Source organism: Pipistrellus hanaki, assembly GCF_964339955.1.
Source record: "Pipistrellus hanaki genome assembly, chromosome: 6".
NCBI lineage: Eukaryota > Metazoa > Chordata > Mammalia > Chiroptera > Vespertilionidae > Pipistrellus > Pipistrellus hanaki.
The window spans coordinates 63165076-63182290 of record NC_140508.1 but is presented as its reverse complement, the minus strand read 5'-3'; the positions used below and the strand labels follow the sequence as shown (position 1 = coordinate 63182290).

Genomic DNA, 17215 nt, shown 5'->3' with positions numbered 1-17215 from the left:
GGGTGGGGTGAGGGGGGAGAGCCAGGGTGGCAGTGTGGAGGGGCTCCTGGAGGTGGGAGGAGTGGGGATGCCTGAATCAGCACCGGAGGACAGCGTCCCACTGGCAGTGACAGCAGCCACAATGGGCTTTGTACAGGGAGGAAGGAAGTTTTATTGTGTTCAGCCACATATGTGATTTGTGCGTGTACATGTGCGTGCGCATGTGCGTGCATACATGCACGTGTGTGTGTGTGTGTGTGTGTGTGTGTGGTGTTTATTACAGCTGCCAGTGTTAATATACCCCAAACAGACAAGTGTCTCCTCTAACCCCCAGAAAAAAGGCTCCTTACATTGCCACCCAAAGTCCTCGGTGATCTAGCCCCTGATTGTGTCTAGTCTGGCCTCCCTTCTAACTGTCACAGACAAATTTTTTAGTTAGAATTCAGCAAGTACTTTGTTAACTAGTGACTAGGGTAGGAAAGCAAACAGTTTTGAAATGATTTGTATCAAGCACCAGAAGTTCTGATGAGACTTAGGAATCTGGAAAAGAGGTAACCCAGAGAGAGAAAAGCAGGAAATTTATGGACCGTTGTGCATTTCCCATGAGCCCTTCCATGGCCTTCTGTGTGCCAGGCACTGTTCTCTGCGCTGCAGCCCATTTAACACAGACCACCCAGGGCAGCAGGTCCTGTTATCACCATCGCCTTCACACGAGGGAGGAGACTGAGTCACTGGGAGGTTGACAGATGTGCCCAGCAGAGCCAGGGGCGCCAGAGACAGGATTTGCTGGCAGGGGAGTTCATCTTTGCTCTTAACCAGACACACACTGCCTCTCACCTTGAATTGCTCTATAATTTTATATAATTATTTAAAATAATTATGCATATACTTTGAAAAATGCCCAAGAAATCCCTCGGTGCAGTTCACAATAAGACACATTCTCTGGTCAGTGTGTTTCTGTCTTTAGTTTGGCTGTGAGTTGTTTAGAAGGTTAGAAAGAAAACCATCTAGAAAATGTGTCCTCCTGTTTTCTACACTGAAGACTGACTGACGCTCATAAGACAGGCAAGAGAGCATGATGGCTCTCTTTTCCCCATGCATCTAAGGGGTTTATGGATAGATAAAGGCTCTTTGGAGTTGGGGACACAGGGTTCTGTCTAAGGACATTTAGGGGTCTCTGGAGTAGTCTGCAGGCTGGTAATGTGGTGCCAGTGCGAATTCTAGCCTCTCCTCTCTCTGCCCAAGGCAGGTGGTGTGGGTGGAAAGACCAGTCGTGGGGTGGGGCCTGTGGGCCACAGGGTGGGGTGAGGGGGGAGAGCCAGGGTGGCAGTGTGGAGGGGCTCCTGGAGGTGGGAGGAGTGGGGATGCCTGAATCAGCACCGGAGGACAGCGTCCCACTGGCAGTGACAGCAGCCACAATGGGCTTTGTACAGGGAGGAAGGAAGTTTTATTGTGTTCAGCCACATATGTGATTTGTGCGTGTACATGTGCGTGCGCATGTGCGTGCATACATGCACGTGTGTGTGTGTGGGGCGGTGGCATCAGACCCGGCTGGGTCCAAATCCCAGCTCTGTCTCTCACTGGCTGTGCGACTTTGGGCAAGTTACTTAACTGTTCTGGGCCTCACTTCCCTCACCTAGAAAGTGGAAATATCAATAATGACCTGGGAGGGACCTGGTGCGGTTAACACAGAGCCTGGCATCTATTGGGCCTCAAATAACGCTTGCCTGCTAATATGATATTATGGCCTGAGGGGTTGTTAACTAGAGTCACCATCCTGTACATTACACCTCAGGACTTATTTATTTTATAACTAGAATTTTGTACCTTTTGAACCTCTTTATCCATTTTGCTTCTCTCCCAACTCCTACCTCCGACTTTTCTCTGCATTTGTGAGTTGTTTTTTGTTGTTGTTGTTGTTTTGTTTTGTTTTAGGTTTCACACATAAGTGAGATAATACAGTTTTTGTCTTTCTTTGTGTGACTTACTCCACTTAGCCCTCAGGTCCATCCATGTCACAAATGGCAATATTTCCTTCTTTTTTACTTGGCCAAGAAGCTGAGTGGATAAACAAAGCTGAGTACATAATTTCCAAAGAAGGTACACAAGTGGCTGGTAAGCACATGAAAGATGCCCAACTTCACTGATCTTTAGGAAAACGCAAGTCAAAACCACAAGGAGGTGCCACTTCATACCCACTAGAATGGCTATCATAAAAAAAAGATGAAACTAGTTGGTGAGGGGGTGGAGAAATTGGGATCCTCATGCACAGCTGGTGAGAATGTAAAATAGTGCATTCGCTTTGGAAAACAGTCTGGCAGGTCCTCACCCAGTTAAACATCGTGTTACCATATGACCCAGCAATTTCACTCCTAGGTATGTATCCAAGAAAGATGAAACATATGTCCACACAAAAACTTGTACATGAATATTCATAGCAGCGTTCTTCATAATGGCCAAGAAGTAGAAACAACTGAAATTTCCATAAGTGGAGGAGTGGGTAAACAAAAGATGGCATGCCCATACAATGTAATGTTATTTGGCAATAAAAAGAAATGAAGCCCTGATAAACGCCATACCACAGATGAACCTTGAAAACACTAAGTGAAAAAAGACAGTCATAAAAGACCCCATATCTTTGATTCTCATTTATATGAAATATCCAGAATAAGTAAATCCATAGAGACTGAAAGCACATTAGTGGTTGCCAGGGGCTGGAGATCGAGTGATGTTTGGGATAAGGTGGAGGTGACAGTTAAGGGTTATGTAGTTTTTCTTTTTGGGCGATGAAAGTATCTAAAATTAGATTATCATACCCAGCCAGCATGGCCCAGTGTTTGAGCCTAGACCTATGAACCAGGAGGTCATGGTTTGATTCTGGTCAGGGCACGTGCCCAGGTTGCGGGCTCGATTCCCAATGTGGGGCATGCAATTCTCATCATTGATATTTCTATCTCTCCCTCGCCCTTCCTCTCTCTGAAACCAATAAAAATATATTTAAAATTAGATTATGGTGATGTTGGCACAACTCTTTACTAAATGCATATTAAATGGGTAATATTTTTTGGTGTGTGAATTATAGCTCAATAAATACACTAAAAGAAGAAATGCTCTTCTGTGGCTAAGAGATTGAAATGTATTCATTGGATTTGCCAAATAGAAAACTGTTAGCAGGTGGGTGAGAGAAGTTTCAGGAAGTACTGGGGGGTGGGGAGAGTGTGGATGAGTGATGAGAAAGATGAGACATGAGGGTCTTGGCCAAGACCCTATCTTGCCCCCTTAAAGGCGAGACTGGCACTGATCCACAGTGTGGAGACTAGGTCAACAAAGCCAGACCCAATGCCATGGCCCAGGGGTCAGATGGCGAGGCTTGAGGGATACAGCACACAGGGTGGGAAAGTTGCATTAGCCTTGAACCAGTGTTGGTGCTCCAGTGACTGGGCTCCACAGGCTTGGGGTGGGATGGGGTGGGAGTCCCAGGCTGTTATGGCACTGTGGTCAGCCAGGAAGAGGGGCTGAGACTAGACTATGCTTCAGGGCGGAGGAAGGGAGGGAGAAATGGAGGATGAAGGGAGGGAGGGAGACAGGAAGGGAGAGGAGGAGGGAGGATGAGAGGAAACAAGGGCAAGGAAGAGGGCAAGATGGATGGACCATGGTGCTGAGGAGGCCAGGGGTAGGGCCCAGGTATGAGGGGAAGGACATGCCTTCCACTGTGACAGGAGGTTGAGTGGCAGGGTGTCACCTCTGGATTGTGCCCCAGGGGAGGGTCTCACTTAGCTTCAGGAGCCCAGGATAAGGAACTTCTCGACAATAGTTCCTAACATCATTTAGGTTGCATTTTGATGCAAGAAACCAAGTTCCACAGGAAGTGACTTAAATGATAAGGCAATATAACCTCAGATAACGAGAGCGCCCCCGGAGCACTGCTTGTCATGTTTGCCGAGCAAACATTCTGTTTGTGTGCGCCTGAACCAACCCAGCATGGGGATGGGAAGGCTGTGGGAGAGCTTGCCTCGGGGCGCATGGCCCCAGGGACAAGGGCAGGTGCCTGGACACCATCAGTTGTGGTAAGGAGGAGATGGGGCGATTCAGATGGCTTGGTCCCCAGTGGCATCTGCTATACCCATAGCTCTCCCTTTCAAAACACCTTCCCCGTGGGGCATCTGTGAGACCCGAGGCAGGGCTGCGGCCTTGCCCATTGCCACCCTGGCATCTAGCACGGAGGCACATGGCACGGGCTGCCTGTGGATGCCCAGGAGGTCCCCATACGTGCATCTACACTGCAGTGTCAGCTCTGCGTGGTAGGACTGTGGGTTCTTCCCCCCCCCTCCCTTCCCCCTCCCCCCCCCCGCCCCCCCCCCCCCCCCCCGCTGGTCTCTATTTGGGTCAAGGAAGTTGTAGAAATGTATTATTTCTGTAAAAAACAAAATGGTTTAAAAGTAGAAGATGCTTCTGTGGCACAGGTACCCGGGGAATGTCAAAGGGCTGACAAGGCTCGTGGGCCTGGTCTCTCTCTCCTTGGCTCCTCACCCCTTCTGCTCAGAGTCCACTCTGAGGTGAACTCCGAGGGCACTGGCCTCTAGCCTCCTCCCTCCTCTTTGCCTGGCTCGTCCCAGCCCCTTTTACATCTCAGCTTAGAAATTGTTTGCTCACTAGGCCGTCCTTGGCCCCTAAGTCTGGGCGATATGTCCCCTTAGTGTTCTGTGAGCGCTGTGGCCATTTCACAAGGGCCTCTGAGGGGGTGTCACCTCCGCGGCCCTGTGGGTCCCGTTAGGACAGGAACTGTCCCGTGACCCCTTGACCCCAGTGCTTTGTGGAGGGGCTAGCACACAGAAAGTGCTTCACGGATATTAGTCAGATGAGTCCAGGGGTAGTGGATGGTGAATGGATAGGGACTAGAAAGATAAATATTTACACTCAAGGATGGAAATTCCAGTGGAGGGATGCGTGGACGGGTAACTGGGTGGAGAGGGAGCATGTGAATGGCTGAGTTATATGTGGTGGATGGATGGTGGGCCTGCAATGGACGGTGAATGGGTGTTGTGCCTAGATGATGTATGATGGGCAGGCTATAGGTGTGGGTAGGGTGGGTGAGCGAATGGGGAATGGGGGAATGGGTGAGTGCGCTGTTTGAATCCACCACGGGGTGTCGCCCTGCACCAGTTTGAGTACTGGGCCCTGGTGAACGCTGTTTCTGACCAAAGTGGACTTTAAAAAGAGGAACCTTTTGTCCCAGGCAGCGGTGAAAGGTTCCCCGGTGACGCAGGCTTGTAATCAAGTTGAAAAGACGCTGCGCAGCGGGCTCACGTCAAAGTGAGACCTGCAAACAGCGTTTCCGCGACCTTGGCTCTGTTCGTGGGCTCCAGGGCTGGGGCTGGGGGCTGGGCGCTGAGCGCGGGGTCAGGAGTCCTCAGGGCTCCTGCGCGCTGCGGGCGCTGAGGCAGCCACATCTCCTCTGCTGCAGGGAGAGGTTGGGGTGGTAGGGTTAAGGATGGGGAGGTCTCAAAGCCTAAGCAGTTCCTTTGGCCAGAGGCACACTACCTCCCTCTGCCTGATTTCCAACTTCAATGGGCAAGCTCCATCCTATCTCAAAACTCCAACCCCACCCCAGCCCTTGGCTCCATCAGAATTTGAATTTATTCGGAATCTTGATTCAGGCTCACCTTTTGAACCCCATCCTCCCCAAACACTAATCCAAGGCGCCTTTACTCCCACTGTGCTGGGCCTTTTGGTGCAAATGCCATTCCTAAACCAAACCCCAGTCTTATAACTCCAACCACAGGACCTCTTCAACCAATAGCAGTAACACCTCACTCAGCCCGGTATGAGCCAACTCCATGCCCACCATGGACTCATACACTTCAAAACACTGCTTTTAAAAAGATGGACAGGAAATGCACTCATACCTGTGGGTGTCGTTTTTTTTTTTTTAATTTTATTTAAAATTTTAGGAGAGAGATAGAGAGCTAGAAACAACAATGAAAGAGAGACATCGACCAGCTGCCTCCTGCACACCCCACACCAGAGATGTGCCCGCAACCAATGTACATGCCCTTGACCGGAATCAAACCTGGGACCTTCCAGTCCGCAGACCGACGCTCTATCCACTGAGCAAAACCGGTTTTGGCAATACCTGTGGGTGTTAACGTCCCAGTGAAACAAATAAGGTTGGCCACAAGTGTCTCCCTTCACCAGCCACCGTGTCCTGCCCACAGTCTCTTCAGAACTCTCAGCGTTGCAGCTGGACCTGCGTCCTTTCACTAAAGGGTCATCCTTTCCTGCGCCCTGCTTTTCAGACAATGCTGCTTCATAAAACTTCTCAGGTGGCCTTCGTGAGGCTATGGCAATGGTCCGGGAGAAGGAGGGTCCTTGCTGCTGGGCAGGGAGGGAACAGGGTACGGAGTGAAAAGTGGCCTAGTCCCAGATACATCGTGAGGGACTCACTCGGTATAGGCCCTGAGGCGAAGAAGCTTGTGAGGCTGAGCACCTGGGAGGGCCCGGAGCAGTTGGGAGAAAGTGCCGGGCTCTGGAAGTGCTCTTGCTGCCAGGCCCCTTGGGCCTGCTTGTTACACAGCAGTACTCCAGCTCACCGATGCATTCCCATGTGGAGGACTCAGATCTAGGTCATTTGTTCAGTCCTTTATTCACCCAGCAGATGTTTATTCGGCTCCTGTTCTGTACCAGGAATGAGGAAGGAGCTGGGGGCATGAGATGGTCTCTGTCCCCGTGGAGTTACAACCCAACAGGGGAGAGGAGGCTAATCTGATGAAGGAATGAAACACAGTGAGTGAGAAAGGACAGAACAGGAGGCTCTGTCTGGGCTGCTGGCCTCGCCCTGACTGCGGAGGAAATGGGAGGCATTGGGGGTGGGGGTGGGGAAGACCTTCCTTCACCTCCCACAGTCCAGCATGGGCCTGGAGAGGGCAAGGACGAGAGGAGGAAGGTCCGAGGTGTGTGCAGTGGAGGCCTGCAGTGGAGGAGGGCAGCGAGGCTTTTTTGAGGAGGAAAGCTGAGAGGGAGCTGGCCTGGCGTGATCGGGGTGAAGCTGGTTAGGTGGGCAAAGCCTGTGCAGACGCCCAGAGGTTGGGAAGCCCTGGGCCAGCTTGAGGAACTGCATCGGTGCCAGCGTTTGCACTGAGAGATACCACCCCAACATGGAGTGTTCAAACATGACCAGTGGGCTTGCTCACAGTTCTGTGGATGCGCAGTTTGGTCTTTGTTCTACCAAGTGGGTCTCAGGCTGGGCTCAACTGAATGCACCGGCATGTCTGAGGTCGCCTGGCAGGTGGGCTGGAGGTGGGGACCCCTGGAGGTCTTGAGTGAGAGGCCTGTGTCTACTCCCCAGAGCTGGTCTGAGCCTGCCCCAAGCAGCGGAGCAGGGGTGTGAGAGAAAGCTGTGAGGCCTGGTGAGCCCCAGGCTCAGAGCGGCACAGGGACACTGATGGTGCTGTCTGAGGACCAAGGGGAGCCACAGCTGGCTGTCTCAGGGTGGGGGAAGGAGCAGGCAGTCCCCACGTCTGGCCAGGAGGAGCTGTGGGATGGCGGCTGCGCTGCATGCACCATGACCAGGGAGCTGGAGCCGAGAGCTGGGTTGTGGTGTGGCCACAGGGGTCGGACTCTCCGTGTGGTTCCCAGTGCAAGGGGGAACCGGTTAAGTGGGAAGGCTTAATCTGATGAAAATCCCCCAAAGCCGGCTGGATTGACGTGGACAGGAGTTGACGTGGGAAGAGGTGCTGCTCTGTCCGAGGTGGAGAGAGGGGTGCCTTGGAGCAGCCCCAGGAAGCGTGGAGGTGAGAGGCAGGAAGAGCCTCTGCCGGACTAGGCACCAGGCCACTAGGCCACTGCCGGGCCAAAGGATTGGAGGGCGTGTGTGGGCGACTTCTCAGGTTTCTGGGCCTCAGCGTTCCCTGCCCAGACAACCGGGAGCCTGGCCCTCCCCAAGGGACCTGTGTCATGGGTGTGCTCCCTCAGGCCCGGGAGAGGCAGGGGTGCTGTTTGCGGGGGCTCATTGCTGTGTGCAGAGCTTGTGCTTAGCCCTGGGGGTCATGCACGTTGGAGCGAGGCCCACAGCTCTGGATGAGCTGGGGTGCGGAGATAAGGGTGCCCTGGGTTCCACACCTATTAGGGGAGTAACTGCGGTGTGGTTGTGTCCGAGAGGCACCCACATGGAGACAGCAGACAGGTGGCTGAAAGAAAAGACTGGGATTCAGAGAGCAATCCTGCAGGAGATAGGAATTTGGAAGTCACTGGCAAAGCCGCAGGATAAAAGCCACCAACACCGATGACGGCGCTTGGGAAAGGCCTGTCCCAGGCCACTGTACAGTACCAGCACATGAGTGTGTGCTGAGTTAGTGATTCATGGCAGTGAGGGGAAGAAATTCTCCCTGTTCCCCCCACTCTGTCCCCCACACCTGCTGACCTACACTGCACCACCTGCACCGGCTCCTTGGCAGACTGTGCTCTGGCCACACTGGCCTTCTCTTCGTCTGTCTCACCTCAGGGCCTTTGCACGTGCCTGGCTCTCAGCCAGGGCTGCTCTCCTGGGACTCTCAGCCTGGCTAAGCGCTATCATCCTTCGGCCTCCACTCACATGCCTGTCTTGACATCCGAGTCTAGCTATGCCTCCCACTGCCTCTCCTTATCTCCGACCGATGTCTTCATTCACGTTACAAGAAGTTCCCTTCCCAACAGTTTTTTATCTAAGTGTTGAGAGCAGGGGCTGTGTTGGTTTTGCTCGCTGCCCTCTGCCCAGCACCCAGAGGAGAGCCTGGGAAGTCCTTGGTGTCTCCTTGATGCCCTTCCTTGCCCTTTTCCTCTGATCCTCAGGGTCCCAAAGCCCAAGGAGACAGGTAGGTCCTCCCCAGCCTCTGATCTGCTCTCAGTTCCCCAAGAGTATGCCTCCCTTCCTCTTGCTCCTCCCTCCCTCCGACTCTGTCCACTGAGGCGACCCTGGGCACCAGGCCTGTGTGCTCAGGCAGTGCAGGGGCATGGGGGTCCTTTTAGGTGGCCCTGGTCAGGCCATGCTCCATCTCTGGACTTCTGTGTCATTATCAGTAAAATGGAAGCAAAAACAGGCCAAGATGAAGCATTGAGCCAGAGGAGGGAAAAGGCAGAGAGGGGGCGAGTCTGCCCAGGTCCCAGGGGACGGAGACCAGACAGGCTGGGGAGCTGGCCATCTGGGGTGTGATATGCAGGCGGAGAGGAGAAGCACGGGCATTCCCCAATTCTCTTGTCTGTAACCCAAGGTAAGGAATCCATCGTCCGCCTCGAGTGCACGCCCGAAAGGACGGTGTCACAGAACAGTACTCACCTTGCCATCTTCTGTGAACTCTGGGAGTTTCTTTCCTTTCCTTTTCTCTGATTTTTGTTTTTAACAATGCTGACTGCACTTTACTACGTGGATTCCAGGACCCCCTCTGGGTTACACCTTGGTGGTGGCAGTAGCAATAAAGAGATCTGGCCAATGATTGTCAGAAAGCACATCACCCAGGCCTGGCTGTGCCCCGCCCCACACCCCTCCCCTGAGCATAATGGGGTGGGGGAGGTGACAGGCATCACCTGTCTTCCTCCATCCACCCCAGCTGAGCTCTGCCTCTGTTTTCTGTTTTATCCTCAGAATATTCCAATATCATCCCACATAACACACCTTGAAGAGGACACACCCAGGATGCCCTGGCACAGATGGGCCAGCTAGGAAAATATTCACGTCTGGATAGAGAGTTTGCCCCAGCCAAGGCCCCTATGCCCAGCCACCCCACTGCTCTGGGCCCAGCTGTGGATCCAGTAACGGGAGGAAGGGGCACCTCACACCGCCAGCGCTGCTCCAACGTGTAGGTATTGTGAATGTCAGCCCTGCCTGTGGTGGAGCATGGGTTGGCCCCTTGGAACCTGCTATCTCCACCCCACCCCACCTTATCTCTTTCTTCACCACAGCTTTGCATGTATATACACTGAGTGGCCAGATTATTATGATCTCTGAAAGCATTATAATCTGGCCACTCAGTGTGTGTGTGTGTGTGTGTGTGTGTGTGTGTGTGTGTATATATATATATATATATATATATCAGAATTAGTGCACGGGTGGGGTCCAGCCTGGTCATGGGGAGGGGCATGGGTGGTTGGCCGGTCTGCCTGCTGGTCAAACTCCTGGTTGAGGGGACAATTTGCATATTAACCTTTTATTATATAGGATATATACTGAGTGGCCAGATTATTATGCGTTCAGTGTGTGTGTGTGTGTGTGTGTGTGTGTGTGCTGTGTGAATACTTTTTTTTTTCCTCTCAAAGAGCCACTATGGAGGAAACCAAACATCTTTCTCGCCCACATCCAAGCCACTGGCTGGTTCCGAGCCTCTGCCATCCATATGATCCAGGCCTCTTAAGTCTATACTTGCCACCCCCTCTTCTGCCCCCTGCTGTGTTCCAGAGGCCCCTTGAGTCTCCCTCGGGTCTGGTTTGGTTTGACTGATAGGAGGGCAGGGGTGGTGGGAGCAGAGAGAGGCGGGGAGGAGGACCCTACTCTCGCCAAGGATCTGGTATTGCTGTTGGCACCCCACCTCCCCACTGCAATCCCCAGCTACTTCTGTCCCACCGCCCCCACCCCCACCCCATTGTGCTCAGGGGAGGGGGTAGGGCAGGCACAGCCAGGCCTGGGAGTAAAGGGGAGCTACATGGCCCTTCACCTGCCCTGCCCCTGTCCAGAGCCCTGCCTTTAATTCATTTTCCGCCCATCTGAGTGCATTGTCTTGTCCCTCTGGGATGCTGGCTGACTGATGTGCCCCCACAGCCCTTTTTTGCATACAACAGCAGAACAGTCTTCTCAAAAACCAAATCAGCCTCTCTCTTACCCAGACACTTCAGTGGACTCCCTTTGCTCTGAGAATACAATCAAAAATCTACCTTCTACAATAGTGTTGGTTACATTGTCAGTTACATTTCTTAGCTGATCCAGGAGATTAATTGATGGTTGCATTTCTTCCCTTTCTCTCTCCCTCTCCCTGCCCCCCTCCCAAGGACACTAGAGCAGATTAGAAGGGGGCAGGGAATGGAGAGAATCCGTGCTTATAGCAGAGCCTGGGCTTAGGGGGCTGTGTGGTTGAGTCTGAGGTGACCTCTCACTGTGGGCCGGAATCCTTGGCCTCCCCTTGACCCTCTTATGGCTCCCACCTGACCTCCATTCCACCTGGCTCACTTCCGTCCCTGTCAGCTTAGCCTCCTGACAGGGACGCCAACATCCTGGCTCTCTCCCACCTTGGAGTCACTGCATCTGTTATTCCCAGGGCCTGGGTCGCCCTTCTCTCCACTCTTCCCTTCTGACTCCAACATCACCTTCTCAGAGAGCCCCTCCCGGGGTGGTTTCCCTGAAGCAGCTTCCCTCCCTCTTCCTGTTGTCTTTCACGGGACATTGTTTTATTATTATAGAATCTCTAAGAGGACATAAAGAGTGGCTAGATGAAGAGGACTAACTATTCCTAGCACTTAGTACCATTGGTAGTAATCATGGTCACTCTTGTCTCCTGGTTTATCCCCGCTGCAGTAAAAGCTCCCAGAAGGTATTGTAGATCCTCACTTCGCATGTTAACGGCTGTCTCCCCAGACCAGTATCTGGCACGTTGTTAAATGCTCAATAAACGCCTGCTGAGTGAGTGAATGAATGAACTTTGTTTCTGGGAACAGATTGATTTCAGGGAAGAACTTTCCCAGGATGCCTAGCACCTTGGTAGCCCTGGGTGGGGGCTGGGACTCAGAGGAGTAGGTTCAGGCAGGGACAGCTGAGGGCTCTGGCCAGCCCTGTGCCCTGTGTGTGCCCTCCCGGTTCCTCCACCCCTGTCAGCCCTGACAGCTTGTAGGATCCAACTCTGCCTAACCTGACAGCCAGCGCTCCCTCCAGCTCCCTGCTGCAGGCGACAGGTCTGTTCACCAGCAGACAGCTCTGAGGGGTGCGCCGGGAGAGCCTCCTCCTGCCACTGCTGCTTGTGAGTTGTCATCAGACTCATCCCTCTTTGCAACGCGGCATTTCAGCTGAGAAATCAAGGTAGTAATTCCGACTGTGAGGAGGGAATGAGGCCATGTGCTGTGCGGCCCACCTGCCGAAAGACTGACAACCAACCATCCCAAACCACAGGCAGAGTGCATGCATGTCGGCTGGCCAGTGGGAGGAGACGCTCCTTGTCCCACGATGGCTTGACCATTATGTGGGGTGGTGGCAGTGCCCGAAATGCTGCTGTCCGGGCCCCCTCACCTGGGAGCCTCTTCTGAATCTTCTTCTGAACAGCAAATGCATCTGGGAAAGGCTGTGGGTAGGGGTCGGCCTTCAGAGCAGGAGAGCTTCTTTCTTATTGCGGGTGGGGGTCGTGTAAAAGGCCAATGCATTTTAGGAGGAAGTGATGAGGGGGAAGGACAGGCATCCAGGGCTGGCCTGGCCTTGACTTTTAGATGTAGGTGAGGTCCTCGTCTCAGCATACACCCATCAGAATAAGTTCCAGCTAGACTAGAGAGGGTACGAACACTGAACCATGACAATTCTAGAAGGGGATATGTTACTAGGCAACAGCATGAAAATGTGACTAAATCCATAGATAACCCTGAAAGGGGGGAATTTTCATAACTGCATTTGGATTATATGCATAAATATAAATGATTCCTGCAACTCTAAAACGTGCTTGGCCACGTATATGATGCCCAAAGTTCAAGTCTCCTTCCTCTGCAGGTGTTCATTAGCACACCAGGCAGATGTTATAAACTGGCACTCCACAAAAGAAACAACCGACAGCAAAATATAAATAAGCATATAGACACATTCAACCGCATCAGTAAGCCAAAAGACAAAATTAAAACAATTTTTTTTCTAACCTGTCACACTGGCAAAAACCGACAAGTCACTTTTATAAAGTGACAATCCCCAGTGCTGGCAAGGATATGTGAAATGGGGATTAGGACAGACTGATGGCAGGGATCTAAGTTGATCTAATTTCTGAAGGATGAGTTGATTACAAATGATAAGTCTAACACACCCTTGAATCAGAACTCTCACTTTTCAAATTTATCTTTCAGAAGAGTAGGATAGGTATACAAAGATGTGGGCACTGGGGCAGTTGATTGCAGCTTTTAAATGACAGTGAAAAGTTGGAAACGAAATAGATGCCTTTCAAGAATGGATTTGCTAAATAGATTATGGTGCGGGTTCCTTTGTGGGATGCTAGGCAACTTCTAACAATGGCTGCTATCAATCTGTTATTATTGGCATAGAAAAAAGTCACAGCACATTCTTCTGTTTCAAAAAGGCTCCAGAAGCACCCATGTCTACCGATGGGCGAATAGATAAACAAAATGTGGTCTGTCCATGCCACGGAATGTGATTCGGCCTTTAAAAGGAAGGAAATTTTGACTCATGTTGCAACATGAATGAACCTTGTGGACATTTGAAATCAGCCAGTTGCAGAGGACAAATATTGTATTATTTCACTTGTCTAAAGTCCTTGGAGGAGTCAAACTCATAAAGACAATAGGATGGTGGTTTGCAGAGAATGGGGAGTTAGTGTTTAATGGGCATAAGGTTTCTGTTTGGCAAGATGAAAAATTTGGAAATAGTGGTGATGGTTGCACAACAACGTGAATGTACTTAACACTATTGAACTGTACACTGAAATGGTTAAGATGGTAAATCTTATGTGGTTTTAGACACAATTTTTGTTTAAAAAAAAGGCACAACCAATATGTTTCCATTTTAACTGTGATGTAATTATAAATGAGATTTTTCTTTATTATACTTGTCTGTTTGTTCTGATATGGTGTGCAGTAGGAACATCCTATAAAATAAAAGGCTAATATGCAAATCAACCGAATGGCCGAATGACTGGTCACTATGATGCTCACTGGCCACTGGGGGCAGATGCTCAATGCAGGTGCTACCCCCTGGTGGTTAGTGAGCTCCCATAGGGGGAGCACTGCTCAGCCAGAAGCTGGGCTCATCCCTGGCGAGCTCAGCAGCAGTGGCAATAGGAGCCTCTCTGGCCTCCTTTGAAGTGCTAAGGATGTCTGACTGATAGCTTAGGCCCATTCTGCCTAAGCATCAGTCAGACATCCCCTGAGGGCTCCCAGACTATGAGAGGGCACAGGCTGGGCTGAGGGACCCTCCCCCTGAGTGCATGAATTTTGTGCACCAGGCCTCTAGTTCACTTAAAAAAAAGATTTCAAAAATAAGATCCTAAGTTGCACAATCAAAACAGACATATACAAAATCATATTTTTTCTAGTTCTTAAAGAAATAGTCATTCATTGTAGGAAATCTGAAAAAGTGAAAAACTTAACGCTAAAAAAAGAGATCAGTTGTGATCCCATCACTCAAAGTACATTTTTTTTTTAAAAAAAAATCATCAATAAAGAAACTTCTACATCTTTCTAATTTTACTATGAATACATATTTTCTTTGCATAATCATCTACAGGACAATTTCTACATGAAGTTTTGCACCTGCTTTTTTTTGCTTTAACTTTCATCAAGTAGCCTCTTAAAAAGCTAATTTAAATAGATAAATGCTATCCCACTGCACATTTGGGACATAGTTCATCATCAGTTTTCCTTTTGTTGGACATCCATTGGTTTCTGTTTTTTTCTCAGTTCCAAGTAATGTTGGGAAGGACACATTTGTATGTAAATCTGACCATTTCTTTGTGGTTGGCTTCTAAAAGCAGACTTACCAATTCCAAAGCAACGGGTGTATTACAGGGCTGCCTTCTGGAAATTGCCCATCTAGCCACTTTCCAACAATGCCTTAACATTACATATCCTTGTCAACTGGATGAAAAGGCCATCTTGTTTTAACTTGTATTTCTCTGATCCGCAATGAGGGTGAGCCTTTCTCTGTGAGCTCACTGGCCATACACATGCTCTGTTTGTGTCTTTTTTTCCACGTGGGCTGTTGTTTTCCTTACTGTGTTTTTATTTTTTCTAATTTTTAAAATTAAGGTATTATATGTGTACATATCTTACTATTGCCCCCTCCTCCTCCTATCCATGTCCTCCTTCCCCCAGAGTTTTGCGTCCATTGTTTATGCTTATATGCATGCATACAAGTCCTTTGGTTGATCTCTTATCTCCCCCACCTCTCCCTAACCTTCCCGCTGTAGTACAAGGAATTCCTCCCTGAATCTGGTAAATGGCTAGTGTCAGGCTGGGGTGCTGGTAAGTCCAGGACTGCTGCATGGACCCCTGCTTACGTGTGAAGCCTGCCCTGTGTGTGGGATCATGACTTCCCACTCACTCTGGTTCCTTGTGGTTTGCTCAGAGCCAAGTGATGCCAGTGGTCCCCTAGCTCACAGGACAGGCACCTGGGAGAGGGATGGAAACGTCGGCTCCTGTGGGCCTGAGACACGTGTTCAGCTTTGAGGACTTTAGCCGGCGGGAGTGACTCATTAACTCCCCGTCACTGATGGACACCCTCCGCCCAGGCTGAGGAGGTGATGTTGACCTGCCTTCATTTCTGAATGTGAATCCAGTGCCTTCCCGAGGACACTGTGAAATTTCTCTCTTAATGATCTCCATCTGTCATGTTGATGTGGTTCTGCTATTCAATCTTGGTTTGGGTTCTCGTGAAGATTAGTAAGTATTAAGTTCTCAAGAGTTCCTCCTTGTTCTCTGAGTGCTCCTTTTTCGTAGTGGTTGGTTTTTGTGTTGTGGGTTCCCTGTCCCCGGGGTGAGCGCAAAAGAGTGCCCATCACAGAGAAATGGCATGGTGTAAGGAGGTGAGAGAAATAAAGCACCTAAAATAGTGCCCGGAGCCTCGTAAGCACTCCTGTGAGCCCTGAGCTCCATGTCTTGTTTGGGGCTAAGCACTTAATATAGTTAGTACTGTATCAGCCAGCAGCTCACAGCAGCTTTTCCAAGAAAGCTTAGCTCTGGGGCGGTGCCAATGGCCGGGGATGCATTGCCTCACTGCACAGTGGAGGGAGCGCCCTGTAGCCTGAGTTCACCTTTCCTTCCCCAGGCTGTCTCTGCCACCTCCGAGGAGGGAGGTCCAGAGTCCTCCCCTCAGGGGCTGCTTTGCTTAAACGTTTGGTGCAGCGGAGAAAGCTGGAATGTGGGGCCTTGCTCTGATCTCTGCAGCCAGTTAGAGGTGGGACGGGGCTCCAGGTGTCTGGGGGCCCAGGTCCACTGGTGGAGAGACACAAACCCGGCCATGCTTTGGAGGAGAGGCTCATGGTGTTGAGAGAGCATACAAAGGAGCCCAGGAAGGCTTCCCTGAGGAAGTGACATGTGATGTAGAGAACGAATAGGCCCTGATGAGGAGGAAATGGTGAGGCTGTTCCCAACAACGGCAGCAGGGGTGCAGGGCTCTGTGAACGGAGTATTGCGCCCTCAGGAAACCCGAGAAGCCAGGTTCCTGAGAGGACACCCAGGAGGCCCCCAGGACAGCGGCCGTTGTCTCTGAGGAGAGCCCCAAGGAGGGAGCCCCATGTGCCAGGAGTCGGAGATGCCCACTCCGTTCCTGGCACTTTTCTAAGGCTCTGTGTGTATTCATTCATCTGCTCTCTGAACAACCTGCGCCAGTTCTTGTCTTCAGAGAATCGGATGGAATAAGACATACAAGAGGCTTAGAGGGCAAGGCCCATGGAGGATGAGGGCAGGAAGTGGGAGTAGGAGCCACAAAGCAGCAGGGGTCCAGGGCTCTGCTGACACCTGGGAAAGCAGAGGGGGAGGAGGGAGGACTGGGGGAAGAGCCTTGGACTGCAGTGCAGCCTGGTGACCCCTAGGTCAGGTTCATGGGGAGCCCCAGAGCCCAGACTGCCCATGGTAACGGGAAAAACAAACCAGAAGTGCAGAGTGGGGCTGGAGTTGAAGGACTCTTCATTTCATGTCTTTCTGTAGTGTTTGAACTTGACAACAACGCACAGGTGCTATTTGTAAAAGAATTCTGCAAACGAATGGCCTTGCTGTCACACCGAGAGGCTTGGGCCTGAACCTATAGGGGACAGGGATACCCTTGGTCCCATGGAGGACAAAGTAGTTACAGTTTCCTGGGCTTCTGGCATTTTCCCACTCACTGCCCATTTGACCTGTTAATCGCCCCCTGCACTGCCCTCATTCTGCTGCCCCTGGGCCGTGTGCCAGGGTCCCTTTTCCGCAGCATTGCCCAGCACAGGGCCAGGGCAGGGTGGGGGTCAAGGAGCGCTGGATAAATACTGGAAGGCGTGATAACAGCCTCTCCCCAGTCCCTGTACTTTCCAGCGCCTGCTCC

At 51.2% G+C, this 17215-nt stretch overlaps 1 protein-coding gene across 1 annotated transcript in view; it reads left to right on the top strand.

Moving 5' to 3' along the window:
• Positions 1–9757, top strand: part of ZXDC (ZXD family zinc finger C) — a 62561-nt gene extending 52804 nt beyond the window's left edge. The window contains exon 9 of the mRNA XM_084886922.1: positions 9596–9757. Within this exon, the coding sequence (XP_084743048.1) occupies positions 9596–9630 (35 nt within the window). The 3' untranslated portion in view covers positions 9631–9757. The remainder of the gene's footprint in view (positions 1–9595) is intronic.
• Positions 9758–17215: the final 7458 nt, after the last annotated feature.